The 23613-nt window shown below is 38.9% G+C and overlaps 1 protein-coding gene across 1 annotated transcript in view; it reads right to left on the minus strand.

The window, feature by feature from the left end:
• NBAS (NBAS subunit of NRZ tethering complex) overlaps positions 1-23613 on the minus strand; it is a 316364-nt gene that overhangs the window by 142976 nt on the left and 149775 nt on the right. Inside the window, exons 29-34 of the mRNA XM_032866873.1 lie at positions 21950-22052; positions 17653-17882; positions 14658-14770; positions 8048-8161; positions 2770-2883; positions 277-434 (exon numbers count right to left, since the gene is read on the minus strand). Coding sequence (XP_032722764.1) covers positions 277-434; positions 2770-2883; positions 8048-8161; positions 14658-14770; positions 17653-17882; positions 21950-22052 — 832 coding nt within the window. The remainder of the gene's footprint in view (positions 1-276; positions 435-2769; positions 2884-8047; positions 8162-14657; positions 14771-17652; positions 17883-21949; positions 22053-23613) is intronic.

The raw sequence follows: 23613 nt of genomic DNA on the forward strand, positions 1-23613 counted from the left end.
CAATAATTTACTTCTTAATATTACTTCCTGTTTTTCTCATACTTGCCTTGGACCCTTTCTTCCTTACTATAAGCCAAAAAAACTATTTTTTTTATTGTCAAAAACACTATTTTATATCCTAATATCTTCAAATCCCTTTCCACATAAGTGACAAGCTACTTTTCTTCCATAAATTAAAATTCTATTATTTTAAAAAATGATCACAAATCTCAGATCCACACATCCAACAAAATACATTTCATACAGTTCGAGATTTACTTTATTGGGAACGCTTACCTCTCTCTGGAGAGAGCTGCTAGCTGCCAAAAGAGGTTCAATGCTGCTAGGAGGGCAATGTGTCAAAGCAAAAGCCATGAGCTCCTGACGAGTGGCCAAGTCCTGGTAACTTTCAGATTGTCCTAACTGGCTACAAACATCCCAACTCTTAGAATAACCTGCAAAATTGGCAAGCAAAAAAAAAACCTGATTTCCACAAGAAAAGTCTCCAAGCTGAGAGGAGAAATCCAACGGCTTTCTGCTCAGGTCTTGTGTCACCAGAGCACAATTGTGGTCATTAGTAATACATAACATTTTCATAACCAGAAATACATAAGGAACTAAAATAGGAAAGAAATGTTAGACTTGTCTGTTATCCAGAAAGTTCAGCAATATCCCAGACAAGTTTTTCTGATAAACTCTGCTTCATTTTAGAATACCTAGCAATGACTATAAATTATTGACTTAGCTTTGATGCTGAGTAAAAAGCTGGATATCTGACTTTGGAAGACCCTAGCGTATGGCCCAACACTGCTACTAAGCACTTGTGTGAGCTGGAGAGAGTTCCACGTGTCACACTTCTACTACTACAAAGGGACAATAACAATGCTTTCCTCCTTGAGTTGTTGAAGGATTAAATAACATTTCTATTTAAAAGCACTCTGTAAACTATGAAGTGTGAGAAAAGAAAAATTACTATAGGCAGCCACACAGAATCATTCACTTTACAGAAGAGAGAGATCCAAGGACAGAGCAAAGCATACAGTCAGCCCTGGCTCCCAGCAGAGATCTTTGTCCTACACACTTATACTCCAGATTCGTAAAATATGTTTTTATTTGTAGTTGAAGGAATTCTAGTTTGAAAGAGTTTTGTTTGTTTTTTTTTAAATACCAAGTTCTAGTTTGAAAGGGTTTGTTTTTTTCTAAGTTCAAAGGCCTTGGTCCAGAATAATTTCTATAGATACATAAAGTAAAAATCCGGGTATTACACTGATGGGAATAAAATTCTTACAAAACTCTCTAAATAATTTTAAAGCAATAAGCTATTTTCTCAAAAACACCATAATTACTCTGAACTTAATGTTACAAACCCAATATTGGTTAATAGTAATACTGGCTTATTAGTTAATAAATAATTATAATTAGCTAATATCAATTAGCTAATATTAATACTAATTAGTTACTATTAACATAATATTACAGAATATAGCTTTTTTATAAAACTGATTTTCTAGTGCTGAGGTTATAAAGCATTGAGTTTTTCCCCCAGAGTTTTAAACATTTTCACAGATGTATTCACAAAGATTCTCTCCTTGACCAAACATTGGTCAGGCTCCTTTGAAATCTCTTCACAACTAGGCCCACCCCTTGGCCCACGCTGACTGAGCCTGCATAGTCCAGCCCTGGCGATAATCCTACAAAGCCCATTTAGAGAGAATCTCCCACCCTTGATAACTGATAACTATTGATATCTCATCAAATTCCGCCTCTCTCATCCTTGAATTTGATCATCCAGGCCTGCCTTCAGCAAGAATCCTGTTAAGTCAGATCAGCAAGAATCTCACTGAACTTGATGTCTCATGGAGTTTTACATCCACTGACCCTCCCTATGCTCCTTGGCTTTAAGTCCCCAGCTGTCTTTTCTGTATTTGGAGTTAAGTCAACCTCTCTCACCTACTGCAATACTTTTAACATCTACTGCAAAAGTCCTAAATAAAGTCTTCCTTATCATTCTTAAGAAATGTCAGAATAGAATTTTTCTTTAATAGTACATATACAAAAAGTGCAATGCTCCTAAATGCACAGCTCCGTGACTTATCATGAGGTGAAGCACGACATTTTTAACCGCTCGCTATGAAAGCACGCAGACAGTAGGTAAAAGATTGCTTGGGCTTTCATATACTCAGACACAGCCAGAGAAAGCAGATCATTTAGTAGAGAGTCTATGATAAGGCAACATCACTTCCAACCCCACTGGGGAATACCTTTTTTCGTAGTGAGATTATGTCACACAAAAAAACTGATCTTCCAGAGAACAGACTCTGAATTTCCATATAGAAAATTTAAGGATCGCATACTACTTCCTATTTCCTCAACATCAGTTTGAAAAGCACTATGCTATCCCTTTAAAAACAAAGACTAGAGATATTAACTACTCATGAATTATAGATACTTCAAAATGTTTAAATTTTCTTTTATATAACAAATACATGAAAAGGCATTAAAATATTTTACATAAAAGCGTTCTTAAAATTATGAGCATATTTTTATTAGGCAACAGGAAGCAACCAAAATCTCAGCTAAAATGTAACTCCAAGCCCATTAAAGTACTTATATTAATATATAAGCACATGGTATACATACTGATCAGGGCTCATAAAATGTTTCTCATGTCTTTTGAAGAAAATGTAGCTGGCTTCCCAATCAGGCCAATTGATTTCAGAAGAGACCTTTTCCATTATTCACCACGTAAAAAGGACCTGAGCCAAGTGTTAAGTAATTTGTCTATTTCACCTGTGGCCATCAGCTCCTGACAATGCACACTGGCTGCTTTGTAGTCATGGAAACAAAGTGCTCGCTCTACTAGAAGGATCAGAACTTGTCCACGCCTTTCTTCCGGGTCTTCACCTGTAAACACATGCAAATCACTTAAAGATTGTGGCAGCATCAATTGATAAAAGAGCTCATTAACATTGTGTTTCTAATTAATTAAAAAATAAATGGTAGAGCTTAGACTGATTTTTTAAAAGATTATAGGACAAATGTCACAGCAACTTCCACCTTCCAATCTATTTATTAATCCTGGAATTAGCTTTCAGTCTCCTAAGAGATCAATGACTAGTATCAGTCCCAGACCAACCATTCCAACCTAAGTGCGTAGAGAAAAGTTTTCCTCCCAACAAGAACTTGAAAGTTTTTGTTATTTCCTCTTTTATTTTATGCCCTTTGAATGTTCTGTTTCTAATTATAATTAATAAATGACAATAACAAGGTGGGGAGACTTACACAGTAAACTAGAGAGAATTTTATAGTTTCTCTAATGGTACTACCTTTTATTTATCCTCATAAGCATCTAGGCTCTAAGAACACATAGCAAAATTCAGTTTACGTTAATACTAGTATCTTAATTTTCTCAAGACTCTTGGGCGTCAACTTAGATGTTATGTCCTTCTCTGACCTCTCTATGTAAGATTTCTTCACAAGAAACACGTGGTTTAGGTGTCCCTCTTACATATTCCTTTACTTTTCATTCTGTGAATACCAATTTATTGAGATTATCATTTTAAAAATCTACATCTTCTATCAGAATTTAAGGTCTCTGAAGACAAGGATTCCATCCTTGTTAAACTCTCAGTAGCTGGCATCAAGTCACACACATAACTGGGGCTCAAAAAAATACATCCTCAGTGAAACGAGTAGAGAGTCTATCCAGAATGTGATTTTCAACTATAAGACAAATAATTCAAAGTTACAACATAAACACAATGTGTATACTTGAGACAAAAAAAAAAGTAAAACATGTTTTATATTTTAATGAGGTAAAGAAACCTTAAAATTATTTTCGATATTTCAAAAAAAAGAAAGAAAGAAAGAAAATACCCAACAGCCCCTGCATTTTTAGGCTACAATGTGGTTTGGAAGAAAAAAATATATCACAGAAAGGTCTGAAATCAGTTTAAAAATATGTCACCATTAATCTCCAACCTGTACTGCATAGGTTTAAATAAAACCCACATATTGGCCTCAACTAATCGAAAAAGATTTTTAAAAAAATGAATAAACACTATGATTCATAATACTATTATTAGAATAACAAACCCATGTTCTGTAACACTGGAAATGGAATACGTAAAAAGTTTCTCAATAATAAATGCACATATCACACTTAATATAAAACCTATTTCCTAGATAATACTCTTGAAATGTTTTCATTTACAGAATATCTAAATCAAAAATGAAAAGGGCCGGGGGCGATTCTTTTTTTTTTTCATGAGACAACTTGACTAGGTTTCTAAAGGTATTTTTGCAAATACAATTAAATCTCCTAATTAGCTAACTCTGAGTAACAGGTCCATTGATTACCACCATCCAACAACCAAAAAAAGAAAAAAAAAAAAAAAGGAGGAAACAAAGAATAAAAGATTCGGGGTGCCTGGGTGGCTCAGTGGTTAAGCCTCTACCTTCCGCTCGGGTCATGATCCCAGGGTCCTGGGATCAAGCCCCGCATCGGGCTCTCTGCTCAGCAGGGAGCTTGCTTGCCCCTCTCTCTCTCTGCCTGCCTCTCTGCCTACTTGTGATCTCTCTCTGTCAAACAAATAAATAAAATCTTTAAATAAATAAATAAAGATTCAAAGTGAGAAAATTCTTAACTATGAAATCTTCAATAAATTAACTTATTTATTCCTATTTCCTCACATTCTAAATAAGTGTCATAACTCTGCTATAAGGGACATAGTAAGAAGTAACTCAGGTAAGTATAAAAGCTTAAAACGAGATTATTGTTGTTAATATAAACTTATATGAAACTTGGGTAAGTATAAAAGCATAAAATGAGAATTACTATTGTTGTTAATATAAGCTTTTATAGGAAATGGGTTAGTCACCCTGAACTCCAAAGTTCAAATATTTAACTGCTTTTAATTCTAGAAAGTTCTAAACTGAACAGGTGAGTAAATGGGAAAAACATAACAAAAAATAGTCTATAAAATGATCTAGAAAAATATTACAAACAAAACAAAGCAAAATGAATTCTTAACAGTCAAGAGTACGGCCTGACAAGACATCTATTAAAGAAAACGATTCAGATATTTAGTCTGAAAAACAGAAGATTAATGGTGGCATAACAAGGCTTTGAGTATATATGAAATATAATTGAAACTACGTCCCTAAATTCTCTGCCGCTCCTTTCTAAAGATGGAGCTCGCTGCCCCTCCCCTTGATGGGGACTGATTAGTGATTTACTTCTAAGAGAATAAGGCGGACATGATGATGTGTGACTTCCAGGACTAGATCATACAGGACATTACAGCTGCCTCCTCGCTCTCTCATGGGTCAACTGCTTTAGGGGCAATCAGGTGTCAGGTTGACAGAAGAGTTAAGAAACCCTGTGGAAAGGTCCACGTGGCAAGGAACTGATGCCTCTTCCCACCAGCCAGGAAAAGACACCGAGCCTCCTCCAACCACCTAATGAGTAAGCCAGCTCAGAAGCAGATTACCCAGGCCCAGTCAAGTCTTCAGGCGGAGCCCATGCATACTTCCCTTAAACTTGAAAGGGCCCATGAATAAGACACGATGGCAATAAAACTGCCCAAATTCCAAAGCTAGATCAGAAAACCCCAAGAAGCTTTTGCCAGTTTCTCTCAGAACACGGACTCTGGGAGCCGTCAGTCAGCACGTAAGAATCAGGGTACTCTGCAGCCACCGTATGCAAAGACCACAAGGAGAAACCATACAAAGAAGAGATGCAGCCGTGGCTATTGTATCCCCAGCTATTTTAGTGCTCCCAGACCAGGTGCCAGTCATGGATAAAGCAACTTTTAGATGAGCCGATCCGTCCCTAGACACTACCTGGGTACAATTTCATAAAAGATCCTGAATTGCCTGGCTGAGCCCAGTCAACCCTAAGAACTGAGAGAGATAAAAATTAAATGATTTTGTTTCCAAGTCACGAAATCTTGGGAGTGGTTTATAAAGCAGCAGTAGATCATCAGAATGCCCTACAAGCCTCAGATAAGTGTCACGAGCATTGGGATCCCTTCTTAATTACCCTCCTCGCTAGGCAAAATACTAGCATTGCCTTTCTTCCAAGCTCTATGAAATCTGTATGCAGAAGCCAAGCACAGACCCCATCCCGTGCTGCAGCATAATTATCTGCTTTCTCAGCCCTCAAAGATTCTGAATTCCCAGAGGACAGAAGCTGGGCGTATCAGACCCTTATATCCCAACTACTCAGCACAGTGATACTACCTCGCCTGTCTCTGCTTCCATTTCTTCATCAGTAAAATGTAGCTAACGAGAGGCCGCTGTACATCATGAAAGAGCCAATATGTAAAAAGAGCAGAGAAGGGGACTGAAAGGTTGTTAATCCCATTAAAAATTCCTACAATTTACCAAGATCACAAATAATCCTGTTTCCATGTCAACATGGCAGAGGATAAAAATGGAAATTGGTCTTTGTAGGCACATAAAAAATGCTGACAGCGTCCCTGAGCTGCTTCCTTAGTTTCTGAGAAATTTCCTTATGAAAGTCTTCCGTGATGATCAGACTGCTTCAAAGTTTACAAGATGCTTTTCTAGCATTCACTCATTCAGGGGTCCTTGGAAACATGGAGGGTGAAGCCAGGAGTATCATTCCTATTTTCCCGAGACAGAAACTGGAGCTAAAGTCACTTTGAAAGTGTATGGGGCAGTCAGGACTGAGGCAGCCTTCTGACCAAATCCAACCTCTCCTCTGCCATCCAAGATGCCTCACGATGGGTAACAGTTTCCAAATCTGCCAACAGACCCACGAATAAAGGTGCTGATGCTCTCTCTGCTTTCGGACAAGTGACTCAGGAAAATCGACTACAACTACAGACCTTCAGAATGAGTCCTCCATATTAAGATTTTAAAAATTAATAAATATATGTTTCTTTAAAGTTCAGAATATAAACAGAAATCCTGTTTACTTTTGAGTCTACAATATATGGTTTGGATGAGCCCAACTTCAAACCACAGCCTATAAAATATTTGCCCAACAACTGTTCGTTGTTTCTCTCTTTTTTTTTTTTTTTTTAAGTTTTATTTATTTGAGACAGAGAGAGAGAGAAGCACAAGCGGGGTGGGCAGAGGGAGAAGCAGACTCCCCATTGAGCAGGAAGCCCAATGCAGGGTTCAATCCCAGGACCCTGAGGTCATGACCTAAGCCGAAGGCAGATGATTAACTGAGCCACCCAGGCACCCCTGGCTAGCAACTGTTCACGTAGAGGTAACTGTAAGTCAAAAATACAAAAGAAAATGACTAAGAGACTCTGCTCGGCAGAACAGTGAGGTTACAGAAGCATGAAAGGCAGAGTCCGACTTTCTTTGGGAGTGGGCTCTGCTATTTAACCCTGCCGAGCAAGACTTCTCTGATCCTCAATTCCCCTTGTAAGATGAGAAAATTACCATCATCCTTACCTTTTAATAGATGATGAAGCACGATCACCTATGTGCAAACCCCACCAAATAGTAAATGCACAAGTTCTTCTAAGAAATTGCACAAAGTCAAAAATATCACACCAAATCTGGACACTGAAGAGGAGTGGTAGGGCTGACTTGTCTATATTTAAGCTTTCTTTCTTTTTTTTTTTTAAGATTTTATTTATTTATTTGACATACAGAGATCACAAGTAGGCAGAGAGGCAGGCAGAGAGAGAGAGAGGAGGAAGCAGGCTCCCTGCTGAGCAGAGAGCCCAACACGGGGCTCGAACCCAGGACCCTGGGATCATGACCTGAGCTGAAGGCAGAGGCCTTAAACCACTGAGCCACCCAGGCGCCCCTATATTTAAGCTTTCTGATTACAAATATTAATCCCAACTTCTACTCCTGACCTCACAACCACCTCCTAGCACCCTGAATGCTTAAAGGACAGAGGGACCAGCAGCTCGGTATGGGGACACATTCCTCTAACACGCTGATCTTTGCAGAAAAGATAAATCCTTGGTCAAGAGTGGCATTCTGACACCGGCAAGCACATATTCTGGCCTTTGCCCAGGATGATGTCAAGGATGGCATGGAAACCTTCCTCTGCAATTCAGCATTCAAAACTTACCTGCTACCCTCAGCAACTCGGCAAGGCCCAGAAGCTTGGCAGACTGTTTGTAGCATGTGGGGGACTGGTGGATACACTCCTTGATGAGGCTGAGCCGATCAGAGCACAGTCGCACTGCAAGAGAAAGACTAAATACTTGTAACCAGGGACATCGCCGAGGAATGTCATGACGGCCCCAGTTTAGGTAAGCAAACACGATGTAAACTCTTAGCCTCCAGATCAAAAAGAATTAAGAAAGATACAATTATTTTTAAAACATTAAAGTTATTGTTGCTTCTGAATAAATAATACACAGCTAGGCTAGGCTCTTTTGTCACCAACCTTCTGAAACAGCAAAGGCATCGGTATCTGGAAGCTAAGAAAACTGTCACCTTTTCAAGTGCCATGTAGGGTCTTAGGGAAAATTATAAGGAACTCAGTGTTTGTCTCTGAAAACTTCATATACTTGTTCTTATTACACCAGAGCCCTCCTTCACTTTGCCCCCCCACCCCAAAAGCCATTCCATGTTCCAAATATGCATCTTCCACCTCTACTTCATCACCCCCATTTAAAGGGTAAGAATCTTCAAACTGCTCACTGTTCCAATGTACTACCCTTTCCCAAACAGGTTCAATCTCCTCGCTTAAGCCAGATATTAGGAAAATAAAATATGTCCGATCATATCGGTTCACACTATGAGGTAATTAAGGACACTTAAAGGGAGGGGGGAGAAACTTCAGTAAAGATTATTCTACATATGCGAGGAAGGAATGGTTATGTAATGGAGAGTTGTCAACATTTAAGAAGGCTGGCACTACCTGGGAGGCTGGGCCCCCAGAAATACAACAGTAGCAACTCTAAGGATAGCGGCTGACATTACACGAATACGGCCTACATCCCAGGCACTGTTGTAGGTAATTTACATGTATTAATCCTACAAGACAGAACTTGACAAGGCAGGTGCTATCATCTTCAGAAAAAAAAAGCGTGGAAAGGTCACTGAACAAAATGATGGAACCAGAATTCAACCCACCTCTTTATATGTTTTTTAAGCCTTCATTCCTTTGTCCATTCCCAAATCCCAAATGGGCTAGCTCCCATACATTCTGTGTTCTCCCCAAAATTTCTTAGAGGCAGTAGAGGGCCCAGGTGTTGGGGAGATAAAGGAAAGAGGTGGCGGTTTTTCTTTGGAATGGGCTCTTTTAAGTTTTCATTATGATTTAATTTCAAACTTACAAAACGGTTGCCAGATGGTACAAAGAACTCTTTGTCAAGAATAATCAGCTGTTAATAATTTGCTCCATGTATACATGCACATGTACCACCATATATATATACAAACACATGTACACATGCACACACTCATACACACAGTCTGTTTTTTTCTGAACTATTCAAGAATAAGTTGCATATATCCTATCCTTTAACTCCTAAATTCTTCAGTGTGTACTAGGTTCCTTTACAATGGCTATTTATAGATCTACTAGTACAGTCATCCTTTGTGACCTTTACCATAAAACATAAAGTAGATATAGACTTCAATTACTTACCTCACCATCACCACAGCCAACGTGTATATCTGTCTCTAAGTTTGGTAGATTGTATTATTACTCCCAGTATCCACTGTAATTATTTGTACCCCAAATACCCACCTGACTAATGTTACGCTTGGCTGTGTGATTTCTTGGGCAATGAAATGTGAGTGGAAGTGACATATGCCACCTCTGAGCCAATGTTTCATGAGACTCACCATGGGACCCCACTACTGACCTTCGCCCCTCCCGTGAGAATGCCATCTCCCACGAAATGGGGCAGAAATGCCTGTAAGCAAGAAATCAACTTGCTCTCATGTGTCATTGAGGCTTTTGAGAGCCCTACGATAGCACAGTCTAGCAAAAATTAACTGATACCATACACTTCAAACTTTTCCGTAACTTTTCTCAATCAAAAAATTGGGTTTTTACTTTTCCTTCAACATCCGCTACTGTTTGGGGTCTTCTCCTTATATGTATTTTAAGGAAATGTGTATTACTACTTCAATATTCCAGATTCAATTACTATGAGAAAGGTACTTTCTACATGTTTCTAATTTGATTTCAAAACAACACCCAACAGATCTCACTCCACATTATGTAAAAAGCCTGAGGTTTTCATAGATGCTTTTAGAGCTGTATTTGATGAATGCTGGTACTCTTAGAGAAACTGTAGTTTTAATAAATCTAGTAAGTGGATTTCCTTACTGTCACCATTCTTTTTCTAGCTCCATAAAATCAAAGTAGAAAGCTAAAGCCATACATAGCAGTGGATCCTCATTTTCTCTGAAGTTCCAAGGTTTTTTTGGTCTGATTCTTGCATAACTACTAATATTTCAAATAAATCAAGTAAATTTGGAGAGTGGGACTCTAAGAGAATGCAGTTTTCATTTTCAAATGTCATTTTACTTTATTTATTTATTTACTATTTTTTGAGCCTCTGGACAATCTCTATACCAATTCTCTCTTACTGCTTATCATAAGACATGCTAAATTATATTTCAAAATGTAATTTCTCAGGTAAATTCAAGCCTTAGATATTATTATATTTCTATGAAGGAAAGGAGTCTTCTTCGACACCTAACATTCCTTTTCAAATGGAATTAATAATAGGGATAAACATGTATGCATCTTTTAATAGTTGAAGCTCTCTCATTTCCTGCGGATGTCATAAGTGTATATTCAGTGTTTAAAAAAAAAACTATAATGCACACAGACACATGCACACACATAAATGCATAAAGGAGAATCTGAAGATGAGCTACACACATGCCAAACACTCTCATCAACACCTTCTACGAGACACAGACAGTGAACCATGCCCAGTAAACCACAGACGCAAAATACCAACTTCGGTCACTCGTGAATGGCATCAAAGGCACATAGCAACATAGGCAGTTCTGTGTGCCACTGCTGAAGTACAAATCTAAACTGTGCAGGTGCAGGTGACACTACTCAGAAGTCACTTAGCTGATGAGTGAGAACACCTGAGTTTCCTTCTCGACTCTTAGTTTCACAACCACTTCGTCAGTAGAAAATGGTCTACTATTTACAAATACAGGTTTGAATTCTAGCTCCACGTCTGTGTGACCCTAAGCAAGCTATTTAACCCCTGAACTTTGATTTCATCATCTGGAAGCTGAAAACAATAATAGCCACTACTTCATAAGGTATTTTTGAGAATTAATAAAAACCTATAAATAGGGACGCCTGGGTGACTCAGTGGGTTAAGCCACTGCCTTCGGCTAAGGTCATGATTCCAGGGTCCCTCATTGGGCTCCTTGTCCAGCAGGGAGCCTGCTTCTCTCTCTGCCTCTGCCTGCTACTCTGCCTGCTTGTGCTCTCTGACAAATAAATAAAATCTTAAAAAAAAAAAAAACCTATAAATATATTTAGAACATAAAAATCACTCAGTCAATGTTAGTTATTGCTATTACTACTGCTACTGACCTAGTCACAGAAATGCTTATGAAGTATGGAACCCTCTCATGCAAAAATGCTCAGTGCTTCAGATACAACTTTCAGGTCCAGCTACAGAATCTTTTATGATTACCTCCATCTGAGGAAGGTGAAGCTCAAAAACATGACAATGGCCACAGGTCACAGAGCTCAAAGTGGCTGAATCAGAATTCAAACTCGTACATGACACCAGTGTGACTCTGTCTTGCCATCAGGGTCAGTCCTTCCAAGTCAAGAATGTACCTTATTCCCTTCATCATTTCGATTTCTGGAATAGGGGAAGAAGCTAACTCAGAATGGAAGGAAAGCAAGTGGAAAGAGGAGAACAGAGGAAGAATGAGAAAGCAGGTAAGAGACTGTAATTCTACCACCAGTTAGAAATGAGGACCTCCATGAGAAGTAACAAAAATGACAGTTGATGACTAGAGCTCTTACCAAGTCCCAGGCACTGTGCACACGTGGCCTTAACCCTTCTGAGCAATTCTAGAAGGTGCTTCTTAGTATCCCCATTTTGTAAATGAGGAAACTTACACAGAAAGCAAGGTCAGATACCTGTCCAGTTACGCAGCAGTAAGTGGCTCCAGGCTGGCTTTACCCATAATGCTTGGCGACTAAAAAACGATTTACCCTACTACAGAAAGAGCATGAGGGACAACTGAAACATCTCAAATCTGCTCGTGTGAACAGTAAAAATAATTTACACAAAACATCCAAATTATGGGGGAAAACACACACATGCGCACACACACAAACACTTTGTAGGAGACTCAAACGTAAGGACCCATTTTTACATATTTCTGTCCCTGTTTTCTATTAACTCCTTAATTATAATATAGCTAGTACCACTAGCCCTCCCTTGGTGACTAGGAGCAACTCCTGGAGTGTAAGCAAAGGTGGCCTTAAAACAAAGCAAAGTGACAAAATGAACAACACGTGCTACAAAAATACCCAGACCGTGAATGTTCAAGTATCAAGTTACTTTGTCCAGTATTCCCGGGAAGTACAAAAGCAGCTTACACCTAAAGTGTATCTGCGGCATAAACACAAACAGGATACAAAGGCAATATCCCATCTTCCATCTAGAAGGTCTTCTGACATTCATTTTAAATAGGAAATCAATAGATCAAGCTGGAAAGCTGTCAAGACATGAGAGCAAATGTCTTTCTTAACACACACTTCAGTCAGGAAATTTCTCAGAAGTAAGCGCACGGTAGCAGGTTGGTTGCAGATTTTCAAACCCATCAGATGATGTACGAATACTGCCAGCAAAAATACTGCTAACTGGGCACCACAGAAAATTAAAGTTTTATTTATTATTTCAAGTCAATTGAACTAAATCTTTAGCATTTGGGGGACTGCAAGAAGAGGTTTTTTTGTATTACATTAGTCCACCTGGAATAAATAAGTAGCTAAATACACACATATAGGGGCGCCTGGGTGGCTCAGTTGGTTAAGCGACTGCCTTTGGCTCAGGTCATGATCCTGGAGTCCTGGGATCGAGTCCCATATCAGGCTCCCAGCTCCATGGGGAGTCTGCTTCTCCCTCTGACCTCCCCTCTCATACTCTCTCTCTCTCAAATAAATAAATTAAAAAAAAAAATCTTCAAAAAAAAAAAAAAAAAACCAAAAAAAAAAAATACACATATACACAGAGTCAAAGCTATAAGGACTTGGCCTTAGAAGAGATATAAGAAGGGCAAGCGTCATAGTGTTCTGGACTCCCCCACCACTGAATTCTTGATTGAACATGTGTTTCAGGGGAGACAGTTCATGATGTAACACATTCGAGAACAAAATGAAAATGTTTTTAGTAACTCTGATTTATTTCCACAATTTTAAAAGCTTTGGGCTCAAAAGTTACAGGAATGATACTATGAAATAGAATTTTCCAGTAATTTAACAATCTCCATACTTACTTAAGATGCTACAGGATATGTATAATCATGTGGAAATTATTTCTAATGCTATTCAAGGTAACAGAAATACTACCTCGTTCAAGTCTTATAAATTTATCTGACAAGCAGAGCTTTAATTTTTAGTAAAACTATAATGGAAACCCACAAGAAAACGTGAGAATGAGTCTAATGACTTATATCTCCTAAGATCCATCTGACTCAAAACACATGACAAAGACACCGAGGAACCTGTAACAGGACCCTATTGTCCAAAGTTACCAGGAGTTAAAAAAAAAAAAAAAAGAAGAAGAGGAAGAAGAAGAGGAAGAGGAAGAAGAGAAGAAGAAGGAGGAGGTAGAGGCAGAGGAGGAGGAAGAGGAAGAAGAGGAGAGACAATTCTCATGAAAATTTATCAAAAACCAGAAACAGAAAGAACTTCGCTACACCTCCCCCACTCCCAAGCCCAAACATTTCCAGGCTTAAGAGTGAAGAAAGGAGATTACATGGAAGGCACCAAGCATACTGCTGATAACCACGCTACCCGCTTCACTTAGGGCACTGAGGTCCAGAGTTCAAGGCAATAGGAAGTCTACCACCCACCTGTCAGGTAAGGTTCAGGACACTGGGAGACACACACTGTCCTCACAGCACAAAGGAGATAATGACACACGACTACATATCAGCATGCTTGTCTGGGTGGTACTACACAGACGTGTGCACTCAGGTAGAAGAATTTGAGCAACATTAAGATATTGCTAGTAATTAAACTCTAAACAAGAACTTCCTGTCATTCCTTTGAATAAAACAGTAACAACACAATTAAAGAATATTCTGTAGTAAGCATAAAAAATCATCTATGATCATGTATAGCTACTTCCAAATCTATGCAACTGAAACAAAATACAGAAATAAACTGTACATCAAAATTGATGGGAGATCCGGAACTCTAATCCACAATACCCATTTGGTTTTATCCCATAAAATTGACTGGTATTATTTCTTTTAATGATATAAATGAGAACTTACAAAATAAATTTATGATAAAATGTTGGATATATTTCTTCTTTGGGTTTCCACTTAAGGTTTCCTTTGAAAAATGGGGCAGAGGGTCAGATCTATTGCTAATGGATTAAATGACCAAAAGTACTCCTTAATTCAAACAACTACAAAGGAACTATGCTAGTGAGTCAACGCAAAGTAAGTTAATACTAAGTTAATAATGCAACATTAAATAGAAAACTCACCTTGCAAAGGCAGGATCTTTACCCCAAACTCTTCGAGACACCCAAGGGCTTGGATAAGATCTAACTCCTCCTGAATGGCAGCTGGCCTGTCAGTCATCAGCTGTAAGCAGCACCTAGAGGAAATAAGATCAGCTTTAAAAAAAGGAAAAAGAAGTAACAGATGTTTGGCTAAGATGCCTTTCTATATTCAACAACATGAGATCCAACACATATTTATCAAAAACCTCCTACATTCCAGGTATCCTGCTAGACGCTTTCTTGTTATCTTACTTAATCCTCATAGCAAGCCTGTGTGATAGGCAAATAGCATCACCCACCTCCTAAGGAAGCCAAAATCAAAGCTCAGAGAGGCGAAGTGATCTGTACACGGCTGTACCGAGGGCAGGGAACGGTATCACGTTACAAAGCAAAATACATTAACTGCCTTCAACGCTCTTTTTACTGCTGACTCCGAAGGTAATAATCATACAGGAAAGGTTTAAAAAGGGAGACAGAACTCAGATAATTTCCAGTTATTCTTCTACGAAAGACAAACATCTTGTTTGGTGACAACTTCAACTCCGTTAAAAGAATAAGCTGAGACACGGCACAAAGGACATTTTTCTGATCATAAGAAGAGTCCGTTTGTAATGCAGTGCTGAGATGAATACAGGAAAAAGGGACTTGGCGAAACCGAGAATCTGTAACACCTGTCGAGTATTTTAAGTATTTTTTTAAAAATCCAGACAAAGTGCACTTAAGAGATCTTTTCATTAACAAACTTACTCTCTGAAAGGTGCCTGTGGCAAACGCTGGGACACAGGACTAGAAAGAGGCAGAGATCGGGCCAGGAAAGGCTAATGGTGCTAAAGTCTTGAATTGTCTGATGAAGATCCCTGGGCCCCGGGATACAACTGCGGGACCGAGCGGTGGATGGAGGCTTCCCTCGCTTTGCAAAATCGTAAAACTGAGCTGAGATGAGCACTAAAGCATGCTGCTGATTCAAATGCAACAAGGGACGAGCCTATGTGCAGCAGCTACGGAAAAACTACCGCGCTACCTTCAAACCCACAAGTTCCCAGTTCCGGCAATTTCTATCGCACATAGGCTTGCACACGCCCACATGCCCACACATAATTAGGGATGTTCACTACCAGTGTTTTTACAATAAAACAGGATGAATTTTTATCATGAATTAAATAAATTGTAGAAAAGTCAAACAACGGAATATTCTACAACCATCAAAAAGAACAGATCAAGCTGACACGGCCTCTTGAAAAAAAACCGTCAGTATAGATTGTAAGTGAACATAAGGAGATCCAGAAAGGTACGTACAAGTCATAAGCGCTCATTTGTGATTTAAGAAAGAAGAAGGTAACATTGAAGAAAGTATTTTGGAAGGATATATGGGAAAATGATTTGAAAAGATAACTGAGGGGTAAAGTTAGGGGAACAGGAATGAAAAGAATTATTGTAAATACATATCCTTTTTTGTATGGCTGAATATTTTTATCCTACGGATATATTATTTCCTCAAGTGAAAAATTAGTTCATAATAATTTAATTAGTAAGAATGTATTGGCATTAAATATAACTGTGAACATTTAAATATATCTAGCTCACAGATCATCATCAGTCTGGTGTCACCTTATATACACATACAACATGTTTTCCAAATTAAGACGTGTCCTTGTGGGAGAAAAAGGGAAATACTGGAAGTAGAGATTTAAAAATGATCTGTGAGAACATCGGCCAAAAAGATTTAGGTCAAACACAACTCCCAGTTTCAAAAGCTATTCTATTTGATATTTTCATCATCTGAAATAGAAATATAATCCCTTAGGAGAGAAGAAAAAAAATTTACTATTTTTAACAACTCTGTCAAGTTCAATAACATGGTTTGAGAAAACATGGTTCTCTCGGTGCTAAGATCACTGGGGAAAAAAGTTTCCTTTAAGCTTTTAGCTGCTAGTCATTTGATGGAAAAAAATAAATCTAAGTAGCTAACACAATCACTACATCAAAATAAATTCCAAATGGGCTTAAAATTTCAATGTGAAAATCTAACTATCAAAGTAGTAAAAAAAAAATGAAAAATTATTATAATGGTCTTGGAAATTAAAGGTCTCTCAAAGGATAATACACAAGACAAAAACTATAAAAGAAAACATAAAAATCTTTAAAGATTTTCAATAGCAATTTGAAAAATAAATCATATATATAAAAACTTGACAACATGGTTAAAACATATAAGAGAGGAAAAGGGCAAATGTCCTCATAAGAATCAACAGTAGAAAGGGGTGCCAGGGTGACTCAGTCAGTTGAACGTCCAACTCTTAGTTTCAGCTCAGGTCACAATCTCAGGGTCACCGGATCAAGCCCCACACCGGGCTCTGTGCTCAGCAGGGAGTCTGCCTGAGGACTCTCTCTCTCTCTCTCTCTCTCTCTCTCTCCCTTTGCCCACCCCCCCACATGCTCACATACTCTCTCTCAAATAATAAATCTTAAAAAAAAAAAAAAGAATCAATAATAAAAATATCAACACTAAATTTCTAGTACAACAGGCCAAGAGAGAAACTGAATCCACAGTCCAGAAATTTCCACCAGGAAGGGACTTCAGAGCTTTATCATCCAATCAGGTCCTTCAACCCTAAACAGAGCACAAGTCATGTAAAGCAGACAGCCACTGCCTCGATGTGCTACAAACTCCTAGAACATGAATTTGCAGGCTAGCGCATGAATCCTTTCTAACAGAAGCAATGTACAATCTCACCGATAATCGGCAAGAAAGACTGGGAAGGCATGCTGGAGAAAAACAGTCACAAGAAAGTTGATGAATATTCATAAGGTAATTATCTTTCTGTATGCAAGCAGTGAATAACTGTACCCCATACAGTATAGTCAATCTGTACTTGTGGCAATATGTTTTGTAAAGGAAAGAATAAAAACCAACAATGGAGTTTGTGTACTCTGACTTGTCCCCTCCCTCCCATGGAATAATACAGAATTACTCCACCTGGCCAGATCCATGCAGCTATCCGTGAGGCTGGTAGAAGAATTAAAGTACTCTCTGCTGGCGGCCAAGACCAAGTCAATACTCCTTTCATAACCAACCCTGTACTGGGTTTTCCCTTTATGGGCTACACTAGCGGGTGGATTTATGGAACAGGCGCTGCAGTGCATCATCTGCCCAGCTAAGTGGATATTTTCAAGGCGACTGGAACACAAAAGGCTTTCTGTAAATATCTGGGGGAAAGAAGAAACTTTAATTAGTTAAAGAGGGCAGATTCAGTTCTCAACGAAATGAAGACTCTGACATCCGATGAAATCAATTAAAAATACAACCATCCTAAAAGCAGCAGTAGCACGACACTGTGAATGCACTAAATGACAATGAAGCGTGCGCTAAGTGGTTAATTTTATGTTATGTGAATTTCACCTCAATAAAACAAAATCGTCTTTTAGGAAGAAGAAATAACTTAATGGAACAAACCAACTGGAAGCCTAACACAGTCGATCCTTGAAAGCATGGGCATTAGGGTGCTGAACTCCCATGCAGTCAGAAATCCCCCTATAACTTTTGACTCCCCCAAAACTTAGCTACTAATAGCCCACTGTTGACCAGGAGCCTCACTGATAATATGGACAGACAATTAACACATTATTTTGTATCTGCTGTATTCTATAGCTGTATTCTTACAATAAGGTAAGCTAGAGAAAATATTAAAATCATAAAGAAGAGAAAATACATTTAATACTGTACTCATCAAAAAAACAAACAAACCCACATATAAGTAGACCCCTGTGCTTCACACCCATGTTGTTCAAGGATCAATTGTATCTTGATGTATCACAAGGAATGTTTAAGTAAAATATCTGGAATTCATACTCATTAAAAACAGGATTCCTTACTATGCAGTCATTAAAAGAAATGAAATCTTGCCATTTGCGATGACATGGATGGAACTAGAGGGTATTATGCTGAGCGAAATAAGTCAATCAGAGAAAAACAATTATCGTATGTTCTCCCTGATATGGGGAAGTTGAGAGGCAACATGGGGGGTTTGAGGGGTAGGAAAGGAATAAATGAAACAAGATGGGATTGGGAGGGAGACAAACCATAGAGACTCTTAATCTCACAAAACAAACTGAGGGTTGCTGGGGGGAGTGGGGTAGGGAGAGAGTGGTTGGGTTACCGACATTGGGGAAGGTATGTGCTATGGTGAGTGCTGTGAAGTGTGTAAACCTGGTGATTCACAGACCTGTACCCCTGGGGCTAATAATACATTATATGTTAATAAAAAATAAAAACAGGATTCCTTAGACATATGGTCCCATATTCAATAGGGCCCACTCCACTTAAACTATAACATTTTAATTTTTTAAAGAAAATCTTTGAATACGACACATATAATTTATACCTGCTTAAAGCATCTGAATTTAGTCTTACAAACTAAACTGTGATGCTATAAATACAACATTGACTTTTTTCCAATCTGCAGACTAAAAACTATTTAAATAAAACAAGAGCCACTAATGGAAGGTATTCGTGCAAATATCATTGTATTCTACTAGGCAACTAATAGCATCAATTAACATAGAATTTATTGTGTAACTGAGAATATTTACTCATTACTTAGTCCAGAAAAGTCTTAAAAAAAGAGATCTACACTAATAATGTCAATATATAATTAGTATAAGAATTTCTCCAAGAATGTTCACCCCATCATCTGCTGGATGAGGATAGCATAGAAATAGAAGCAAGAGATGAAAAGCAGATTTCATGGAGAATCAAGAATCTTCTTACAATTAAGACTACCCAATTTTCATAGGAGCCCCTTATTTTCACTTATTTCTAGGCTTCTAGGGAAGGTAGTATTTTTAGACAGGGCTTTATTAAAATGACTATGATAAGGATAAAATTACTAACATCTATAAGGGATCTGCTACAAAATACCTATTGTGACAGAAAGCAAATTACTAATGAGCAACCCTAATCATTTATATCTGACAGGTGAAAATGGCTTACTCCAAGTGACCCAAATGACTTAGATATGACAATTTCTCTATTCCTTTGGTTTATTCAAGTAAGCCATAAAGAGTTAATGTCTAAGATTGAGAAATGCAATTCACTCACTCTAAAATTTAAGTTTTTGCTAAAATGAACAATAGAGATTTCTGCTCTACATGCTGTAATGGAACCTTTAACTTTCTCAAAATTGTGCCATTGAGCTTTCAAATTATTTTCCAAGAAAGCAACCTCTACTATAATAGCCAAAAGTCAGTAAAACAACATAGCATAATTTAAAAGCTACTAAAATAATATTTAAAATGTAATATTTAAAATGTAAGTTAAAAAAAATGTAATTTACCAAGTCCATATTACCTTCCTCTATAACCATTTCAAGCTGTTATAATGCACTTTCTCAAAAGAGAGAGGCTAACCACCAGAAATCATTAAATTATCAAAGCTAATAAAAAGGTGTTAAAATATAACAAAATATAACAAAAACAGGGGCGCCTGAGTGGCTCAGTCAGCTGAGTGTCTGCCTTGGGCTCAGGTCATGATCCCCAAGTCCTGGGATGGAGCCCCATATCAGGCTCCCTGCTCAGCAGGGAGTCTGCTTCTCCCTCTACCTAGGGCTCTCGGTGCTTGTGCTCTCTCATTCTATCGCAAATAAATAAATAAAATCTTAAAAAAATACATAACAAAAACAATAAGTCAAGTTGTTATGAGCTGGTTCAAGTGTAATATATTTATTGCCAATTTCCAATCAGAATCAGAAATAGGAAAATAACAAAACAATGCCGTTCCAACTTAAAACACTATTGCAGATGTATAAATGATGGTTAGGCTTTGGAGCCCATGTGAATACAGATTTTCTCCTGGAGTTGGAATTCAAGTTTCACTTTAGACACAAAAGGGGAAGCTACTGGCAATTTTATGTACATGGTCTGAGAGTACAATCATCAATGTAAACTTCACACTCCTTCAAGAATTTAAAAACCTGACATTCCAATATAAAACCATTTCTCAACAGTCTATATTAGCACTCTTTTGTTAAAATCACCATGAATAAAAATACCAACCAATTTCACAAAATAGGGACCTATTTGTATAACTCATTTTATCAAGGGGTCACACTTTATGATGTCAGAGCAGAGCAACACTAGAAAAGATCCTAAATGATTTCACATTTGGCTTATTGAGGAAAAACTCAAAAACCTGCTTTTAAATTATATCTTGTTCAATGGGTTAGTTGGATCATTTTTCCACATTTTCCACAAGAACTAGGAGTAATTTGGTGGTAAGATACATACCCTCCAAAAACATTAATTAAAGCCCCCTGGGTTACAGTCCTGCGTCAATTAGCAGCCATTTCTTAAGTAGCCTTTGTGTTCCAGACAGGACAATAGACCCTGGGGGGACAGGAGGCTGAACAGGAGTATGATAATGCCTACCTAGGGGCTCCTGACCACAGGGAAAACCGCACATGGAAACCAGTTACTGCATTTGAAAGAAAGACTATAATAGAGACAAGTTACATGAAAGGACAAAGGCAGGCATCCTGGAGGCCATAATTAGTGAAGTGAGTCCTGACAATTACCAGCAATTTTCAGATAAAGGAAAGGGGAATAGATCCAGGCTCGGGGAACAAGGCAGGTGGAGTCACGGAAGGTGAAGCTGCGAGGTGGCTGGAAGAGTCAGGGCAGGTCTGGGGGGCGCAGTGGAGCAGGGGGAAACATGGCGTCCCCTGTCTGCGCAGAGTGGCACGCGGGGAGAGCGGCGCGGGAGGAGAGCGGGCACAGAAGCTCGTCTGCCACGGCCTTCTATGCCACGCTAGGAAGTACGGCTACTCTCTGATGTGGACATGGAATAAGCAGCCAATTTTAAGAAGGGGGTGTCGTGAAAAGGTGTTTTAGAAGAATGCCCTGAATCAGCGTAGATTAGAAATGTGGAAGCGGGGAGACAAGGGAGGAGGAACTGCAAGTTAGCAGAGATAGGACAGATTGGAAAGGCTTTTCCCAGCTACATCAAACAGGCATTAGTGACCACCAAGACCACGGAAGTGAGAGGAGTCCAGGAGTCCGTTTCCTAGCTGAGGATTAACTCGCTGGATAACCGCTGTTGCAGTGATCGAAGATGGAGGGACGGGAGGTAAGATACGTGAGTGCTCAACCAAGAAAGCACTGCTCGATTCACGGCTATGACTCAATGGTATTACTCAGAGTGAGGGTCATGGTCACCACCTCTGTGTCCAGGAAACACACTGTAACAGCCAAACATCCCAAACTAAAAACAAGGAACTTACCTCATAGCAAGCATCAGAATCCAGGCAGGTGTAAACATTCTGCTGCATAGTTAACATGTCTTGCAGCAACGTTCTCCAATGAGACTCACTGACAGGAGGCTGCCTGGTTGGGGGCGGGGGGAGGCGGAGGGAGAAAAAAAAAGATTTCATGAAATTTCTCTTCAATTGGCCAAAGGTTAAAAAAAAATTTGGTATCACCATTCTATATGCCACACAGCTCCCAAATGACCAACAGGAATAATCTCATTTGAATTTCCAGGGAAAAACGTCAATCAGAAGGACAAGTTGAACAGCCCTGTGTCAATGCTAGAGACGCTGCCCGAGCCACCTTGGTCTTTGGCTACCTAGACACAGAACTAGAACGGCATTAAGTGATAATAGCAAAGATAAACAAGCTATGAGTTTCCAAGACAAAATAAAGCACAGAAAGGTAGGGCAGCTGAGATCTAGCAGAAAAAGCACTGGGACACAGGAAAATTGGTTTCAATTCCATCTCTATCAGACTGCAACCCCCACGGGGGATCTCCTTAACTTCAACTATATGTGCAGACCTGGAAGGCCACCAGAGGCCACCCCTGGCATCAGTCAAGAGGCTGGGGACCCCAGTTCATCGGCGGTGCAGCCCTAGTGGCTGTCTCAGTGGGAGCCCTTGCAAGGGTCCACAGAGTGACTGACCAAGCTTATGCACATCCCAGGGGACAGCCCTGGTGCCAGGAGAGAATCTTATAGTGGCAAGAGCTGCCCCATCTAACTCAGGAAGGAGTTTCATGCCCCCCAAGAACCTATCTTTTATAATAATTCCACAGGTACAGTTCTTAGAATCTCCTCAAGGACAAGCCAGTGACCACACTTAGGAAAGCTCAAAGCACAAAGCCCCTATCAGGTTTTCCAGTCCATTTCCAGTTCCTCAAGGTCAGAAGCAATTTACCAACCAAGGATCAGGTTTATACAACCAATGAGGCACACACGGTCTTGTTGATCAGATAGCATTTTACGTGGGTACCCAGGCTTACAGAGTTAGAGAATTCATGGTTCAGGTTCTCCTGCAGCAGGGAGAGCATCTATTAACAAATTCACGAACAGACACGTGGTAGCTGCATGATCATGAACACTTAGGGTTCCTGACTTCCAGTTCCTCACTTAAAGCCCATCTTGGAGAGTGATAAGAAATGGAGGAGATTGATTCTGATAGAGCACAGGCATTGAAGCAAGATGTTCCTAAGTATAAAGACAAGCTCCATTACCTGTATGGTTCTGAATATGTCTCTTAATTTCTCTGAGCTAGGTTCCCTTTTTGTACATTGTGAAGATTAACTAAAACTAGAATGTATGAAAAGATACTCCCCCCGTTTTTTCTGGTATAAAATAGTATTCAATAAATGTTAATGAATGAATCTGAAAGTTACAAACACACTTCTTTGGTTTCTATAGTTACATCCATGATTACTAATATTGTTTAGCAGGAGGGAGAAAATGTTGTAATTCTCTCTGCTTCCCCCAGAAGCTCACCTTTGTTGAATATATGTGAATTTGGAATCATTATTTATATTTACTTGCTAACCTTGCTGCTCTACATAATTCTGAATATCACTGTTCGAAAGGGCAGATTTTATTTTGTTTTGTGCTTGTCAAATACCATTTCGATGTTTCTTTCCCAAGTCTCT

The sequence above is a fragment of the Lontra canadensis genome, unplaced genomic scaffold, assembly GCF_010015895.1.
Source record: "Lontra canadensis isolate GAN:19392208 unplaced genomic scaffold, GSC_riverotter_1.0 scaffold32, whole genome shotgun sequence".
NCBI lineage: Eukaryota > Metazoa > Chordata > Mammalia > Carnivora > Mustelidae > Lontra > Lontra canadensis.